Here is a 17,915-nt window from a genome sequence, read left to right on the forward strand (position 1 = left end):
ATGCTCATGGCTCCGAGCAGTGGGGTGGTAGCAGCATCGCTCTAAATCGTCACAAATGGTGAACTAAACTAAACTACTATTTATTATACCAGGTAAGGCCCACTGAGCTATATAGCTCTTTTTCAAAAGCGACCTGGTCACAAATGATAGCTCAACGATGTGGCTTATCATTACATAGAAATTTAAAGCAGCCAAATACTCAAAACGCGTGACATTGATTCTAAATGTGGAGGGAAAAACCGGAGGACCCGGAGAAAAATCCACGCGACTGCGGGGAAAGAGACACCCCAAATCAAAAGCCGTCAGGGTCGGGATCGAACCCACGACCTCCCGCATACCAGGTGAGGGAGTTAACATCTCGCTACCACGGCACGCCAACTGGGCACCTCCATCAGTCTCCCAGCCGGGCCGAGCCAGACTCCAATACCGGAGGGTTACAGAGGCCGGGGGGATACAGAGACTGGGGGGTTACAGAGACTGGGGTGCGCGCTGGAGTCACGCGGTGAGGATCGGAGGTCATCATTATCATCATCGGACAGCGGCTGCTCTCCCCCACTATCTCCCTCGACTCTAAACGCAGGACCTGGGTGTGTGGAGGTGGGACGAGGAGGAGGAGGGGGGGGAGGCAGACCCAGAACACGCACGGTGCGCATTCTTGGGCTGGTCTCCCAAATGGTATTTGGGAGCGAGGATTGATGTTGAAATCATTTTCGGTATCAACACAAGACGAACAAATTGCATTAACAGAGGAGAGCCATGTAAATCTTCCAACAACCAAAGCAACTGAAGCATAATTATTCACCGGCCTGGGCAGCCCAAGCGGCCGGACGATCATTGGCAAGGACCCCCCCCCCCCCCTCTCTCTGTCAATAAGTTTTTGCTCGTGTTGAACGGACCCAATGCTATACACCGGAATTATGCACTCCCTGAAGGGCCGTGTGGCTGATGGGATGTGTGAAAAGAAATTGTTTTGATTTTACGTGTTAAGGAGAGAGAGGGATACAGGCAAGGAGGTGGCGTATTGCCTTCGTGCTGTCTACATTATTTATCCGGCCACTTACATTCTCCACAACCGACACTAATGATTACTTAGTGCCGTGCGTTACGGCACTAAGTTTTGCTGCTGTGTTCGTTGTGGATTCGATCCGGCGTGATGAGATTTTAATAGAGAACAATTCACTCTCCACCCACGCCCCGTGTCTGCTGCTACACAACACAGATGAAGACAATGATCCCCCGTGTAGTCTTCACAGACTGTTGGGGCAAGTGCTGTTAGCGAGCACCTGCAAAGACCGGAATAGCACACGAGGGGGTGGGTGGCCAGGACGACGCCCGACCACCTTTGTCTCCCCAGTGGCGATGTTTACACACAGCAAAAGGTACTCATTCGAGGCTGAGTCGACCTAGGGGAGTCCGAGAACCGGTTCAGATAATTGTCCCTGGTGTTGGCCGTGAGCGGGACTCAAACTCGGGTTGCCAGGTTCGTAGCCCAGCGTGCTCACCACTGCACTACCGCTCCCCATACTACACAATAGGCTATCACACACACATACAGGTACACGGAAACACGCGCACGTGCAAACACACACATGCAACAACAAACAGCGTTCGACACAAAGTGGCGGTGAGTTCGCCACAGCACTTGAGCCAAGCTAGGTGCACCTTGAAGCCGCCAAGCAGGCACACAGACACATGTGCAGACACCCGCAAAGACAAAGGTCCTATGTACAGCCCACACAGGCTGCTGGGTCAATTGCTCTTCGGGAGGAGCGCCCACAAAGGCCGGAACAGTGCACCTACAAGGGGTTGTGTGGCCAGCACCACACCCGACTGCCTTTGTCTCCCCAGTGGAGATGTTTTTACACACTGCACCAGTATACATTTGAGGCTGAGCCGACCTAGGGGAAGCCCAGGACGGGTTCAGATAATCGTCATTTGTGTTGGCTGCGAGTGAGGCATCGACCTCGGGTCATAGCCGGGTTCATTGCACAGCTGCGTTAACCGCTACACTACCGCTGCACACAGACAGCACAAGTACACACATACACCTGAGCACCTGCACGCACGCACACACGGCTCAGTGTGGAGCCTAGGGGACTGGGAACCCGTGCCCTAACGCAGACGGATGTGAGCTCGCTCAGAGCCGCCCCCCTCGGCACGGCCACGGAAACTCGGTTTGGCTCCATTAGCCCCCTGTGCCAGGAAGCATGCGGCACACACACACACTCATATATACACATACACACACATATATACATACACACATATATACATACAAACTCACACATACAACACATACATACAGACACACACTCAATCTCATACATACACATGCCACTCACACTCATACATACATAAACACTTTCATACAGATATACACAAACACTCACTCTCATACGAACATACCCACTCACACTCATACATACACACATATGCATTCACACTACTCACTCATATACCACGCAAACAAAAACAAAGATCCCCCATAAAGCCTTATCATACTTTTTTGGCAAGTGGTTTTTAACGAGCACCTATGAAGGCCGGTACGTTACACGAGGAGGGGGGGGGGGGGCAGCACCACACCTAGCCACCTTTGTCTCCCAAGTGCCGATATTTACACACCGCACCAGGTACTCAATTAAGACTAAGTCGACCGAGGGGGAAACCCAGGACTGGTTCAGACAATTGTTACTGGTGTCATGTGTGAGCAAGAATCGAACTTGGGTCTCTGTTGGGTTTGTAGCGCAGGGCGTTAACCGCTACACGACCACTCCCTACCATACACCACATAACAACAACTGCTGTTCGCCACTAAGTGGCGGTGACGTAACGACGGGGCTTGTGCCATGCTAGGTGAACTTTGAAGCCACGTGAAGTGTCGAAGGCGCGCATACTCACTCGCTCACACACATACCACATAGACAAAGATCCTGCATACAGCCTGAACAGACTGTTGGGGCAAGTGCTGTAAGCGAGCATCTATAAAGGCCGGCATGGCACACGAGGTGGTGGGTGGCCAGCACCACACCCTACCACCTTTGTCTCCCCAGTGGCGATATTTTTACACACCGCACCAGATACTCATTTGAGGTTGAGTCGACCTAGGAGAGGGCCATCACCGGTTCAGATAATCGTCACTGGTGTTGGTGGTGAGCATGAATCTAACTGAGGTCGCCGGGTTCATAGCGCAGTGCACTAGCCGCTACACTACCGCTCCTGACACGCACACCATCACGTACTCTCATACACACAAACATCAAGCACATCGTTGCAAAAAGACAGACATATACTCCACATACTGACATATCTCACACACCCATACCATCACACACTCCCCTAGCCTTTACCTATAAACCTCATACAGGATTCCCCTTCCCCCTCCCCCCTGTAGATGACCCCACCATACCTGCAGGTTTAATGCCGGCGACTGGAGTGATTGTGCGGCGGCGGCCGTCTGTAATGCAGCACCCAAATGCACCTACAGGCAGCACACACACACATTAACACGTCAACACACAACTAAGTGCACTGCGACAACCCATGTGAAGTATCCAAGGCTCGCTGACAGGGGGTGACGTGACAGACCCAGGTGCCATTGGTTGACTGACTGACTGAGATGACTGGCAGATGCACCACCTGCGCTCCCCACTGTGCCAACTTGCTGCGTTTTATCCTGTCGCACTCCAAAGTAATGATTATCTGAACCGGTCCTGGGATTCCCCTCGATCGACTTAGCCTCAGATGAGTACCTGGTGTGGTGTGTAAACATCGTTACTGGGGAGACAAAGGCGGCCGGGCGTGGTGCTGGCCACCCCACCTCCTCGCATGCCGTGCCGGCCTTCATTGGTGCTGTTCGCTAACAGCACTTGCCGCGACGGTCTGTTGAAGGCTACACGGGGCATCTCTGCCTGTGTGTGCGAGTGTATCAGCGTGTGAGTGCATCGCACACCAGGAGCCCTGCGCATCATCATCAACGGTCTGGCGTGGGAGCGAAGCCAACTGTGGGGCGGGCCACGGTTGAGGCAGACACCGTGGCTCAGGATACGCTACTGGTGGACATCTGTGACAAAGAGCTTCACGGCTTATCGGACTCCTCCTGCCGCAGTCTAAATACTCCAGATTCTGAGCAGCGTCGCCTGGAGGCGTCGCGTGGGGACTCGCTGCGCTTCGGCCATGGGCGACTGAGGGTACTGCGAGTGTAGTAAGAGTGCAGTGTGCGGTGGTGTGTGGTGAGGGTATGGTCAGGGTGCGGTGTGTGGTGAGGGTGTGGTGAGGGTGCGGTGAGAGTGCGGTGTGGTGGTGAGTGTGTGGTGAGTGTGTGGTGAGGGTGCGGTGTGTGGTGAGGGTGTGGTGAGGGTGCGGTGAGAGTGCGGTGTGGTGGTGAGTGTGTGGTGAGTGTGTGGTGAGGGTGTGGTGAGGGTGTGGTGAGAGTGCGGTGTGTGGTGAGGGTGTTGTAAGAGTGCAGTGTGTGGTGGTGAGTGTGTGGTGAGGGTGCAGTGTGTGGTGGTGAGTGTGTGGTGAGTGTGTGGTGAGGGTGTGGTGAGGGTGCGGTGAAAGTGCGGTGCGTAAGTGGTGCCACCTGCTGGAAGTGGCCCAGGATGGCCTGTGCCTGTGCGGAAGTGATGACCTGCCGGTGGAAGTCCAGCCCATTCCGCTCCTTACCTGTGCAAAGCACGCAAAGCACGCAGTCAATACACAGCACACAGAGCACGCAGTACATACAGCACGCAGTACAGAGTAAATACACAGTACACACAGCATGCAGTCAATACACAGCATACAGAGCACGCAGTACATACAGCACGCAGTCAATACACGGTACAGAGCACGCAGTACACACAGCACTCAGTCAATACACAGTACACACAGCATGCAGTCAATACACAGCACACAGAGCATGCAGTACACACAGCACGCAGTCAATACACGGTACAGAGCACGCAGTACACACAGCACTCAGTCAATACACAGTACACACAGCACTCAGTCAATACACAGTACACACAGCATGCAGTCAATACACAGCACACAGAGCACGCAGTACACACAGCACGCAGTCAATACACAGTACACACATCATGCATTACACAAAGCATGCAGTAAAAAGCACACAGTCAAGAATATACAGTACACACAGCACTCAGTCAATACACAGTACACAGAGCACGCAGTACACACAGCACGCAGTACAGAGTCAATACACAGTACACAGTCAATACACAGTACACACAGCATGCAGTCAATACGCAGCACACAGCACGCAGTACACACAGCACACACAGCACAGTCAATACATAGTACACACAGCACGCAGTCAATATACAGTACACACAGCACACAGTCAATACACAGTACACACAGCACACAGTCAATACACAGTACACACAGCACACAGTCAATACAAAGTACACACAGCACACAGTCAATACACAGTACACACAGCACACAGTCAATACACAGTACACACAGCACACAGTCAATACACAGTACACACAGCACACAGTTAATACACAGTACACACAGCACACAGTCAATACACAGTACACACAGCACACAGTCAATACACAGTACACACAGCACACAGTCAATACAAAGTACACACAGCACACAGTCAATACACAGTACACACAGCACACAGTCAATACACAGTACACACAGCACACAGTCAATACACAGTACACACAGCACACAGTCAATACACAGTACACACAGCACACAGTCAATACACAGTACACACAGCACACAGTCAATACACAGTACACACAGCACACAGTCAATACACAGTACACACAGCACACAGTCAATACACAGTACACACAGCACACAGTCAATAACAGTACATACAGCATGCAGTCAATACACAGTACACACAGCATGCAGTCAATACACAGTACACAGAGCATGCAGTACACACAGCACGCAGTACACAGTCAATACACAGTACACACAGTACACAGTCAATACAGAGTACAAAGAGCACGCAGTTAATACACAGTACACACAGCACGCAGTACACACAGCACGCAGTACACAGTCAATACGCAGTACACACAGCACGCAGTCAATACACAATACACAGCACACAGTCAATACACAGTACACACAGTACACAGTCAATACACAGTACACAGTCAATACACAGTCCATAGAGCACGCAGTCAATACAAAGCACACACAGCACGCAGTACAAAAAGCACACAGTGAATAATATATAGTACTCACAGCACGCAGTCAATACACAGCACACACAGCATGCAGTACACAGTCAATACACAGTACACACAGCACACAGTCAATACACAGCCCACACAGTACATAGTCAATACACAGTACACACAGCATGCAGTACACAGTTAATACACAGCACACACAGCACACAGTCAATACACAGCACACACAGCTTGCAGTCAATACATAGTACACACAGCATGCAGTACATGCACAAAGTATGCACAGCACGCAATCGATACACAGCACGCCGTCAATACACAGTACACAGCACGCAGTACACACTGCACACAGTTCACATGCACAGTACACCCAGCATAGAATACACAAACACACAATCAACACAGTACATACACACAGCCCGAAGTCAATACACAGCACACACAGTGCCCACATCACACACACAACACACACCTGCACAAAATACACAGCACGCACAAGGCATTAGAGACCGAGCACAGAATTTACGAACTAACATGCGCATCCGTAATCTCAAAATGCGCGCTCTGAATTGGGTAGGACCGAGTGTGCATAGGGAGATGTCCATGGCTTTTGATGTTGTCAGGTGACCCTGAGAGCCACCAGAGCAGCGCTGCCACTCACTGACGTCTGACACGGAGGGGACCCCGCACTGAGCCACAGTCCCCAGAGTGGCGCTGCCCCTCACTGACGTCTGACACGGAGGGGACCCCGCACTGAGCCACAGTCCCCAGAGCAGCGCTGCCACTCACTGACGTCTGACACGGAGGGGACCCCGCACTGAGCCACAGTCACCAGAGCAGCGCTGCCACTCAATGACGTCTGACACGGAGGGGACCCCGCACTGAGCCACAGTCACCAGAGCAGCGCTGCCACTCACTGATGTCTGACACAGAAGGGACCCCGAACTGAGCGTGTGGTCACGTGTGACGTCGCTGGGGCAGTGGATGCCGGTGCCTGTTGTGACGGTGGTTGTAGCTTTAGGGCAGTAACGGTTGTGTGACAGTGGTTGTGATGGCAGCATGAGTGGGAATTATGCACCAATAATTATGCATCAAACATGGTAGTGCTGGTGGAGTGGCTTTGCTTACTCTGCTGGTAGTGATTGTGGTGGCTGTGTTTATCATGGTGGCTGTTGTGGTGGTTGTGGTGGTTGTGACTGTGTTTATTGTGGTGGTTGAGGTAGCTATGTTTATCCTGGTGGCTGTGGTTGCGGTGGTGGTTGTGGTGGTGATTGTGGTGGTGGTTGGCTGTGTTTACTGTGCTGGTGGTGGTTTTGGCTGTGCTGCTGCTGTTGCAGCAGGAGGGGGATATGAGCTGTAGCGAACGGCTCCTGGGTCCAGCACAGACCTGGGCTGCCCTCCTGCCCATCCAGTGTGTGTTTAGCAGCGTCTGGCGAATCACTCATCCTCATGTCTGCAACGAGATGCGCACCACGCAGCACAACACACGGGTCAGTCATATCACTGTCGCAATCCACCGTCGCAATCCGCGTACGCAAATCCACGGTCGTATTCCACCGTCGCAACCCACCATCGCAATCCAGGATCGCAATCCAGGGACACAATCCAGGATCGCATTCCACGATCGCAATCCACGGACGCATTCCACGATCGCAATCTACGGACGCAATCCACGGACGCAATCCGCCGCCGCACCACCGCTATCCAAAAATCGCAATATCCACCGCAAGTCATGATCACAATTTTCTCTTTAAAGTAACGTGAATATTTGCATTCATACAGCGGAGCTTACTTGTAAATGCCCAGCAACTCAAAGCGTCTTGGGTCGTCGCATCTCATATCTCATCTAAAACATTCGAAAGCCCCCCCCCCCTCCCGCAAGCAGTAGCTGTCTCTGTGCACCACGAGGTGACTCGGTGCCTAGCCTGCGAGCTGGCATGAGACTGCTGCCATTAGTGGCCGATGATTGCTTACTGCCCAGTGTGTGCAAAAGCAAACTGAGTGAATGTGCTGAGTAGTTTTTTTAAACTTTGCGCGAATATGGATCCGTCTCTTCTTCTTGTTTGGCTGCTGATTTAGATACAGAACCAACAACTACAATTTCACATTCAGGTGGTCAAGCCAGAAGACAACCACATCAGCAGTAGCGGAGTGTCGCACCATCGCCATGATGTCTCCTTCGTATTTGTGGATCGGGGCATTGCGTCATCATATGTCGTACTTTAACGTCATCAAAAATAAATTGAGTGTCCTTGTTGGCACGCGTGTTTTGCTATTGCTGACAGTTGTATCTGGGAGTGTTTAATATTTCATTTGTGTTCTTTTAGTCTCGTGCTGATCATTCGTCCCGTTTGATAATGCTGAAGTTCTGTGCAAAATTAGCTACTACTGGCCAAGACTAATTAGATAATCTATATACCAGGGGAGGGAGCCAACATTTCGCCACGAGACACCCCCCCCCCACCCTGCTCCCTCCAACCACCCCTCCCGCTGCACTGACCAGAATGGTGAAGCATGGCCAAACAACCCCCCCCCCCCCCCATTGACTGGCACGGCCGTGGCGATGCCTTCATCCAGCAGTGGATGGACCAAGGGCCCTATATTTCTGTTATGCTGAACAAAACGTGAGCGTCCCAGTGGAGAATGTAGAAACCGAAATCACAAAGCAGGCAACACGGCGCCCGCTCGGTCACCCATCCGTCGCTCCACGTGGAAACACACAAGCATACATTTTGTTACACATCCCATCAGACGCACGCCTCTAGTGGGAGAGCATAAGATCTGTGTCGAACTGGGACCCGCATCTAGCAGAGGGGTCCCTTGCCTATAAAACATCTGGCAGTTCAACAGCATTGTGTCAACCGAACCAGACTCTGCTACTAATGAGACACTGAATATCAAAACCAGTCATTGCCTATAACACATGGCAGTAAAACCAACATTGGTTCAAGCAAAGTCTGTCACTGTTGATGAGGCACCGAACCGGTCGTTGCATAGAACCATCTGGCAGTTCAGCATTGGGTCAAACTGACTACCCTGCTGACGATGAGACATTACATGTCGAAACCAGGCCTTACCTACAAACAACTGGCAGTTCAGCATTGGGTCAAACCGACTACTCTGCTGACGATGAGACATTACATGTCGAAACCAGGCCTTACCTACAAACAACTGGCAGTTCAGCATTGGGTCAAACCGACTACTCTGCTGACGATGAGACATTACATGTCGAAACCAGGCCTTACCTACAAACAACTGGCAGTTCAGCATTGGGTCAAACTGACTACTCTGCTGACGATGAGACATTACATGTCGAAAACCGGGCCTTGCCTACAAACAACTGGCAGTTCACCGGCATTAGTTCAAGGAATGCTGCCGACTCTGCAGACGAGATTTTGAATATTGAAACCGGTTCAGAGATTTTGCTTGTGTTCAACCAATGTATCGCGCCTTTTGGATGCGCTTCTGTGGCTGTCAGAAAGGCTCTTCCTTCCGATATATTAGGAAGCCACTGGAGCTATGCACTTTTAAACCTAAATTGAAAACTAATTTCTTTATAACTGCTTTGCGTGTGTTAGTTAGTTGTCCTTGCCCCGCACTTCTGATCGGCATGGTTGGCGACGTACAACAAACACCGCTCGCTCTCCAACAGCTGTAATAACAGGAGGCGACCGCCGATGCCTCAACGTGCAATTGAGCGGCAGGAGATTGCTGTGGGGGTCTTCTCCGGGTGCTCCGGTTTCCTCCCACACCCATTAACTGGCCGACAACACCTTCATATACAGAGGACCACGGAGCTTGGAGGAGGAGCAGGAGCGGGGGGAGAATTTGGCAGCGGCTCCAGGTGCCTTACCACTCGTCGATGGCTCCTCCTTCTAATGCCTCCAAGTCGTCCTCTCTCTCAAAGAGGTTGCGACTCCTGTGCGGTGGCGTGTCACGAGTTGACAGTCATTATTGTTATGTATATACATCATAATATATAATGTAATTATTAATCATTCTCAATAATAGTTATCACACCAATTTTAATCAACAATAATTGTTAAATTATTAATGGATATGTATTGCATGTTGAACTTCTTTCGCACCGTACGTAGCCAGCCACACGAGTCGGAGATTCGTGAGGACAACAAACTAACCACACGGGCATTCCCGTCGCTAACCCCTCCCATCGCACAAATTCGCAGTCTCCGCGATTCATCCTTGAGGGAGGTACTTCACACGCACGCCATGCGTTTCACAGTTTACGCACCCGAGAAAATAACAAAAACTATTGTAATATATTTGTTGTTAAAATTTTCAAAGATTAAAATAAAAGTTTCCCCCCCACCCCCCCAGGTCAACCAACTAAAATCTCAATGTGATGACGTCACAGGCACGTGGCAGTGCCCAGTGCCACGGGCTGGGAGTAACCTTCTTATTGGGAGTAACCTTCTTATTGAGTAATGTTTGTCACGCTAATATTTGTTTTCATTAAATGTTAAATGTATACGTACATGGTAAATGCAGGGCCTAAATTGATTAAATAACGCACCCCCCACCCCCTTGTGACACCGTATGTCTGTGGGGGAAATCGGCTTCAGACAAAAGCGCGCTTCGACTTGAGCGATAGTTTTTTCAGGAACGCATGCGTCACGCGTTACGTGAAGGACGCCCGTATTGGGATGAGAGATTGTGTAATTATACTCGTCTCTAAGTAATAAAGCCCTTGTTTGTGTGTCAATATGTCTGTAATGCACCAGTTTATGAGGGCGCCACAGTGGCGAGATGTTCACTACCTCACCTTGTATACAGAAGTTCGTGGGATCGATCCCGACGCTGATGCCTGTATATTTAGAGTTTGCGTGTCTCTCTACCCGTGGTCGCGTGGATTTTTCTACGGGTCCTCCGGTTTTTCCCTCCACATTTATAATCCACATTACGCGTTTAGAGTATTTGGCTGCTATAAATTCCCACGTGATAAGCCACTTTGTTGAGCTATCAATTGAGGCCAGGTTGCTCCTGAAAAAGAGCTATGCAGCTCAAGAAGGCTTTACCTGATCAAATAGAACCAAAGAGTACAAATAGAAATCGTTTTATAGTCAATAAAAATAAACATTTTGGCCGGGTGGGGAGGGAGTGGGGGTTAGCCACGCTGGTGAGTTGAAGGGGTGGGGTTGATAGGGGAGCGGGATGATGACCTCACAGACTCTGGGCTGTTGGAGCAGAGGGGGTGATTACATCCCGCTAGATTGGGGCGCGTTAGTGAGGAGAGGGGCTAACGTCAAGAGACGTGGGAGTGGTGAGGAGAGGGGGCAGGGGTTATGACGTCACGCGACATTAGCGAGGTGTAGGAGAGGGAGTAGTGATAACGCATCCATATTGGTCATCTCTTTACCGCCGAAGTTTCCACGGGTTCCTGCTCGTACAGTACAGGGGGTCGGCAAACTGCGGCTCTGGAGGACCCACATATCGGCTCTTTAAGGACCGCTCCGTGGCATTATTTATGAAGGGAACCACGACCCACCGGTGTCTCGTATTCACCACAGTGCATTGCGCCTTCTCTTGATTATAATGAGGTTTTTTTTTTTGTGCGAACTCGAAGAAAGTAATGGCTCCACCCCTCTCGTTAGTTTGGTTTCCGCCCCTCTATGCTGGTTACTTGACGACAAAACTAAACCTGTAACGTGCCGCCACCACACAGGGTTCAATCTCGTAAAGAAGAGAGTGAGAGAGAGAGAGGGGGGACGACTCAAGAGGGGTCAGCAGCGGGGAGGAGGAACCACAAACTCACGGGAAAGCAGCAGGAGCCGTTGCTGCCGAAAAACTGCCCAAGGTCTGCGATCCTCTAGAAATGTCGGTGTCGTCATCGGCCAATGGGCTTGTTTTTTTACATCTGAGGAAAACCGCAGCACCCGGATGAAATCCCACAGGTGCGAGGGGGAAACTCTCTATCCCGTCATCAAACAAAACAAGTGGGGTCGACCTGGCTCGCCAGGAGAAGGCGGTACGGCACCCTCCTGAACGCACACGGGAAGAAGGGAGTTTTCACAACAACATCTGTGCACGCAATCCACCAACCCTCACTGCTACCTCCACAGAGCTGGGTTGTAGCATGCCACTTGTGGCGTCATAAGGTTGCAATCATTACACACACAAAGTGTGATATTGCCTGATGGGGATAGTTGTAATTACCAGCGAAATGTCATGGAACTCAAATTGTAAATGTTGTGGGTTTACTCTTCAACACACCGGGTGTGCTGAACTAGTAACTCATTGGCATTTTTTGTTTACGTGACAGACCTTACTAATTGGCTGTGTTAGGTGGTGGCGGGTTTAACAACACATTCACATTTACGCGATAATACCCCAATAACCTTCTCTTTTGGATAATTTTGGCCGCGAAATCCTGTGCTAAATACACAAAGTGCTTGCCACAAATGAACCACAACACCTTGCTGATGTCGTCAAGGAGCATAAACCATCACGCAAACTCCGGTCATCCTTACAGCAGCAGCGGCTATCGGCTGGCCACGAACAAAGACGGTTACCACATCGCGTGCTTTCAGATACATTTCTGCGGCCATCTGGAATGCTCTTACTTCCGATATTAGGAAGCCACTGGAGCTATGCACTTTTAAATTATCTATATTGACAAACTAATTTCTTTAGAACTGCTTTTTGTGTTGTCCTTCCCCCCACACCTCCGATTAGCATGGTTGGCTACGTACGGTGCGAAAGAAGTTCAACATGCATACGTAGCCACCAGCAAGCGAGCGCAACGGATGCAGTGGCGCTCAGAGGCCACATGGCGGAGCCCTCGCTCTATGAGCCACGAGGCAGGGTTGCCTCCTCCCTTGTTCTCAGCGACACAAGTTCAATCCCCGAGCAGGGTCACAACCCCACGCACGTCATCCCTCTGGGGGCGGCAGCCCTCTTGCCTCAGGTTTTCCCAATTTGCATGTACGTTCTGCCGGCATGAACCGGTTTTGTGCTGACATTTGGTGGTCGTATCATGCTGAACTTTATTGCACGATGCTGTACAGGTTTCATAGAAGTAAACAATATATTGTTATTTTACGAGGTAAGGCCCACTGAGCTATGTAGCTCTTTTTCAGAAGGGACCTGGCGATCACAAATGACAGCTCAAAAAATGGCTCGTCATCACGTGGACATTAACAGCAGCAGCCAAATACTCTGAACACGTGACATTGATTCTAAATGTGGAGGGAACAACCGGAGGACCCAGGAAAAAAATCCACGCGGCCATGAGGAGAGAGACGGGCCGAACTCACGACCTCCTGTATACCAGGCAAGTAGTTAACATCTCACCACTGCAGGAGGGACATTGAGAGCCTTAATGCAAAACGTTGATCATTTTGTACAAACAGCGTTTCGCTGGAGATGATAGCTCCTGAGAAAATTACCATAGGCACGAAGAATACAGAGAGATACACAAGAGTTTAACACGCAGGCTTACGCGACCAGTATTATTCATAATAAAGGTTTTTGGGTGAGATCGCGTTATTTATAAATGTGTCGCAACCCACCACCACCCGACATGGCCAATCAGTAAAAAAAAATGTGTCACGTTGACAAAAGTAAAATGGTTCACTACTTTAGCCCACCGGTGTGTTGAAGAGTGAATCCACAATATTTACAATTTGAGTACGACGTTTCGCTGGAAATTACATCCAGCATCTTCAGGCGATTTGCCAGAATAGTGAAGCCATCCACCTGCTTCCGGTCTTAAATAGTAAAGGATGACGTCATCATCGTTGAACCCAATTAGGTTTTGAGATCAGAGGTGAGGGTCAATGCAATTATGTAATAGATCAGCAACAGCCACTTAGAATGTGACTCACCTGTAAGGAATTGCAATGTGTTGTGTATTACTTAATAATACGCTTCCAGGCTGCCTGGGTCTGGAGCTATCGCAGCGGTTGAAATTATTTGAATTCTTCTCAATTTCGATTGATTCTAGAACTAGTCTTGACCAGTAATAATTAGTTCTGCATAACACTTCAACGTTATCAAAATCAATTGAATGTCCTTGCATGCCCTGCCACTGCTGACAGCTGTGTTTGGGAGAATTTAATGTTCCTTTGGTGTTCTTTTAGTCTTACGCTGATGTTACGTCCCGTCTGTCCAATATAAAACTTACCGCATAAGCAATTAATCCGATATACACCTTCTGTTTAGAACTTCGGTAATTCATCTTTAGTACAAGACACTCGTTTTTGAATTTTGTGTACCGTACCAAATCTCACTTTAATGTTTTGCTTTTGCAAAACACTGGCTAATTTGTCAGTAACTCCCGAGATATATGGTATTTTAATTGTTTTGATAATCTGATCACTTTCAGCAGTATTGTTGTTCGGTCTTGGTTTGGCATTCAATGCTATGTGAATTTGAACATTATTGTAGCCATTCAGTCTCAGTGCTTCTTTAACATGTTTAATCTCTTTCCTAGGACTTTCACCATCTGACACTGTCTTTGCCCGATGTATGAGCATCTTGATGAGAGAGGATTTCTGTGCTGGGTGATGATGCGAATCTGCATTCAGATAGGCATCGGTGTGCGTTCCCTTGCGGTAGACGCTCTGTGGTGTTATTTGACCATTTTGACCGCGTCCAAGCAAAATATCCAGGAAGGGGACTGTGTTGTTCACCTCCATTTCCATGGTGAACTGAATGGCTGGGTTTTGTGCATTGAGATTATTTAAAAATGCATTAAGTGTATCTTTCATAATAGAGGTTTTTGGGTTAGATCGAGTAAATATATAAATGTGTCGTTAAAACCCGCCACCACCCGACACAGCCAACTAGTAAGGGGGGGTTACTGAGGCAATGTACATTATGCATTATGCGAGCCCTTTGAACTTGTACTTCCTGTATATTGTGTTTATTAAAATAGCCCTACCAACAGTAATCCCTAATGAAGTACGCTGCCCTTTGTAGGCATGCATTTAAATAATGTATTATTTGATTATTCGCTTCCACGCAGCACTAAGGCGGTAGCTATCCGAAAGGTTAAAGTTCTTTTGAATTCTTTAAATTTCTAAAGATTCACAGAGATCACTATAGAAGCATATAGACCACGAGAGATACAGAGAGAGGCAGCGATCACTAAAGATACAGAGACCCATAGAGATACACAGCGACCCATAGAGACCACTATAGACACAGAGAGATACATCATAAAGCTACATCGAGACCCAAAGAGACTACTAGAGAAACACAGAGCTATATTAAAGGCAAGCCACAGGAGTGTGATTGGGGTCACGTCAACCCAAACTATGGACCACGTAACTCAACTCACTGCAGTCAGCAGAGCGACACGAACTCCCTGTCGTCTGCCTCTGTCTGTCTCTCTGCTGAAGCTTCTCGCCGTGGTCAGCAGTAGCAAGAGCCTGCGATAGCAGCGCCATCTGGCTGCTGCTGCTGCTGCTGCCACCGCGCGCAACAGAACCAATTGGCGGTGGTAGCAGCACCCTGCCGGGGAACGCTCGTGAAATACGGCGGCGCAATACGGACACAGCATGGACAGGCGAGGGGGTGGGGGGGTTACTCGGTACAGCGCAGTGCACGGAAGCCACTTAGGCTGCGGTGAACTCTCCACGAGCTCAGTGCCGCTTGCTTCCCCCACCACCCCCAACGTCGATCGGATCACCCCCCCAACCCCGCACTCACACCCGACCCACTCCACCCCCGACCCCCCCCCACCTCAGCAGCGGTGCTCTGAACCGCCGCTGGCCACGTCGGGTCTCTCGTCTTTCTCAGCGGGTTGCGGGGGGGTAACTGCCCGCTTCACACCTGGGTTGCGAGTGTGGAGCGGACGGACAGACGGCCGCAGCGGTGCCGCTCGCACATCACAGCAACAAATTCCGAGGTTAGATTCCTGACTCGGGCGCATTTCTGTGTGGAGTTTGGATGTTCATATCCCCCCTCCCCCCCCCCCCCCCGTGCTGCGTGGGTTTCCCCTGGGTTCTCCCGTTTCCTCCCATAGCTAAAAAAAAACCAAACGCGGTATACCCGCTGTAGACCAAAAACATGCCGATGCTCAAAATGTATCTTGCAAATCACTCAATTGAGATTGCACAGCAGCAGTCATTCTCACACTCTCTCTCAGCAGAACAGGTGGAGAACATACAAACTCCAAAGACAAAGATCCCCCGTTTAGCCTGAACAGACTGTTGACGCAAGTACTGTAGGTGAGCAGTACCTATGAAGGCCGGCATGGTACACGAGGGGGTGGGTGGCCAGCACCACGCCCGACCGCCTTTGTCTCCCCAGTGGCGATGTTTACACACCGCACCAGGTACTCATTTGAGGCGGAGTCAACCTAGAGAAGGCTCAGGACTGGTTCGGATTATTGTCACTGTTGTTAGCCGTGAGTGGGAATCAAACTCTGGTGGCCAGGTTCGTAGCGCAGCGCGCTAACCAATACACTACCACTCTCTACATCATACAAACTCCACACACTCACTCACATACACAACAAGAACAACGATGACTGCCATTAGCCACCAAGTGGCAGTGTCGCCACCATGGCGCTAGAAGCAGGCTAGGTGCACTTCGAGTCCACATGAAGCGTCGAAGGCTAGCTGAAAGTAAGACAGACCCAGATGCCATGGGTCGACTGACTGAGATGACTGGCAGATAGACCACCTAACTTTTCCAACTCACACATTCTCACACGCTCTCATACACACACACATGCTCTGCACAACCGGGGGAGAACATGCAAACTCCCCAAACTCAATCGCACTCATCCAGACTCACCCTCTCACTCTTTCGTACTCTCTCACACAATTCAGAACAGGGGAGAGAAGAACACGACCTCCATACAGAGAAGGCACCCGAGTTGGGAATCGGACCCGGGGCCCTTTCTGGCTGCGAGGAGGTGCGAGCGCGTCACCCCTGCATCACCCGCCGGGTGAAAACAACGATGTGTCGTGGCCGAGAGGCTGAGAGGCTGCGTGCGGGTGGGGGGGGAGCACCCACACAACACTCTCCACACAGTACATTTTTTTGTCAAAACATACGCAGGCTCACACAGATGCACGGGCGGCACTAACAAATATGCAAGAGATGGATGGGACCACGCCTGCCCTCTGCCAAACATACCCCTCCCCTACCCTTCCACTTACACACACACACAAAGACAAAGATCCCCCGTGTAGTCTTAAAATAATGTTGGGGCAAGTGCTCTTAGTGAGCACCTATGAAGTGCGGCACGGCACACTGCGGGGTCGGGTGGACAGCACCACGCCCGGCCGCCTTTGTCTTCTCGAGTGTCAGTGTTAACACACGTCACAGCAGATCCTAATTTGAGGCCGAGTTGACCTAGGGGAGGCCCAGGACAAGTTCAAATATTAGCTGATGTTTTTTGGCCACGAGGGGAAATCAAACTCAAATTACTGGGTTTGTAAAGCAGTGCAGCGCTCACCACTGCATCACCGCTCCACCACACATATATGACACGCAAAATATAAAAAAATGTAAACTATGTTTTGATTTTACCATGTAAGGCCCTTTTTCAGAAGAGACCTGGCCGCAAATAATAGCTCAACCAAGTAGCTTACCACGTCGAAATATATAGCAGCCAAATACTCTGAAACCCTGATGTTGATTCTAAATGTGGAGGAAAAAACCCAGAGAACCCGGAGAAAAACCACGCGGCGACCAGATGGTTCGAGACATGCAAACAGGTGTCAGGGTTGGGATCGAATGCACGACCTCCTGCATACCAGGCGAGGTAGT

At 50.1% G+C, this 17,915-nt stretch overlaps 1 protein-coding gene across 8 annotated transcripts in view; it reads right to left on the reverse strand.

Annotated features, from left to right (window-relative positions):
* Positions 1-17,915, reverse strand: part of LOC116955831 (POU domain, class 2, transcription factor 1) — a 117,647-nt gene that overhangs the window by 41,762 nt on the left and 57,970 nt on the right. For 3 of the 8 annotated variants that reach the window (XM_032977148.2, XM_032977151.2, XM_032977147.2), the window contains exons 2-4: positions 7,468-7,623; positions 4,580-4,662; positions 3,407-3,478 (exon numbers count right to left, since the gene is read on the reverse strand). In XM_032977148.2, coding sequence (XP_032833039.1) covers positions 3,407-3,478; positions 4,580-4,662; positions 7,468-7,623 — 311 coding nt within the window. The remainder of the gene's footprint in view (positions 1-3,406; positions 3,479-4,579; positions 4,663-7,467; positions 7,624-17,915) is intronic. The other 5 variants (XM_032977152.2, XM_032977154.2, XM_032977150.2 and 2 more) reach the window with 3 other exon arrangements.

This window comes from Petromyzon marinus, chromosome 62 (assembly GCF_048934315.1).
Source record: "Petromyzon marinus isolate PM22_M1 ecotype Great Lakes invasive population chromosome 62, UKy_Petmar_22M1.pri1.0, whole genome shotgun sequence".
Classification (NCBI taxonomy): Eukaryota; Metazoa; Chordata; class Hyperoartia; order Petromyzontiformes; family Petromyzontidae; genus Petromyzon; species Petromyzon marinus.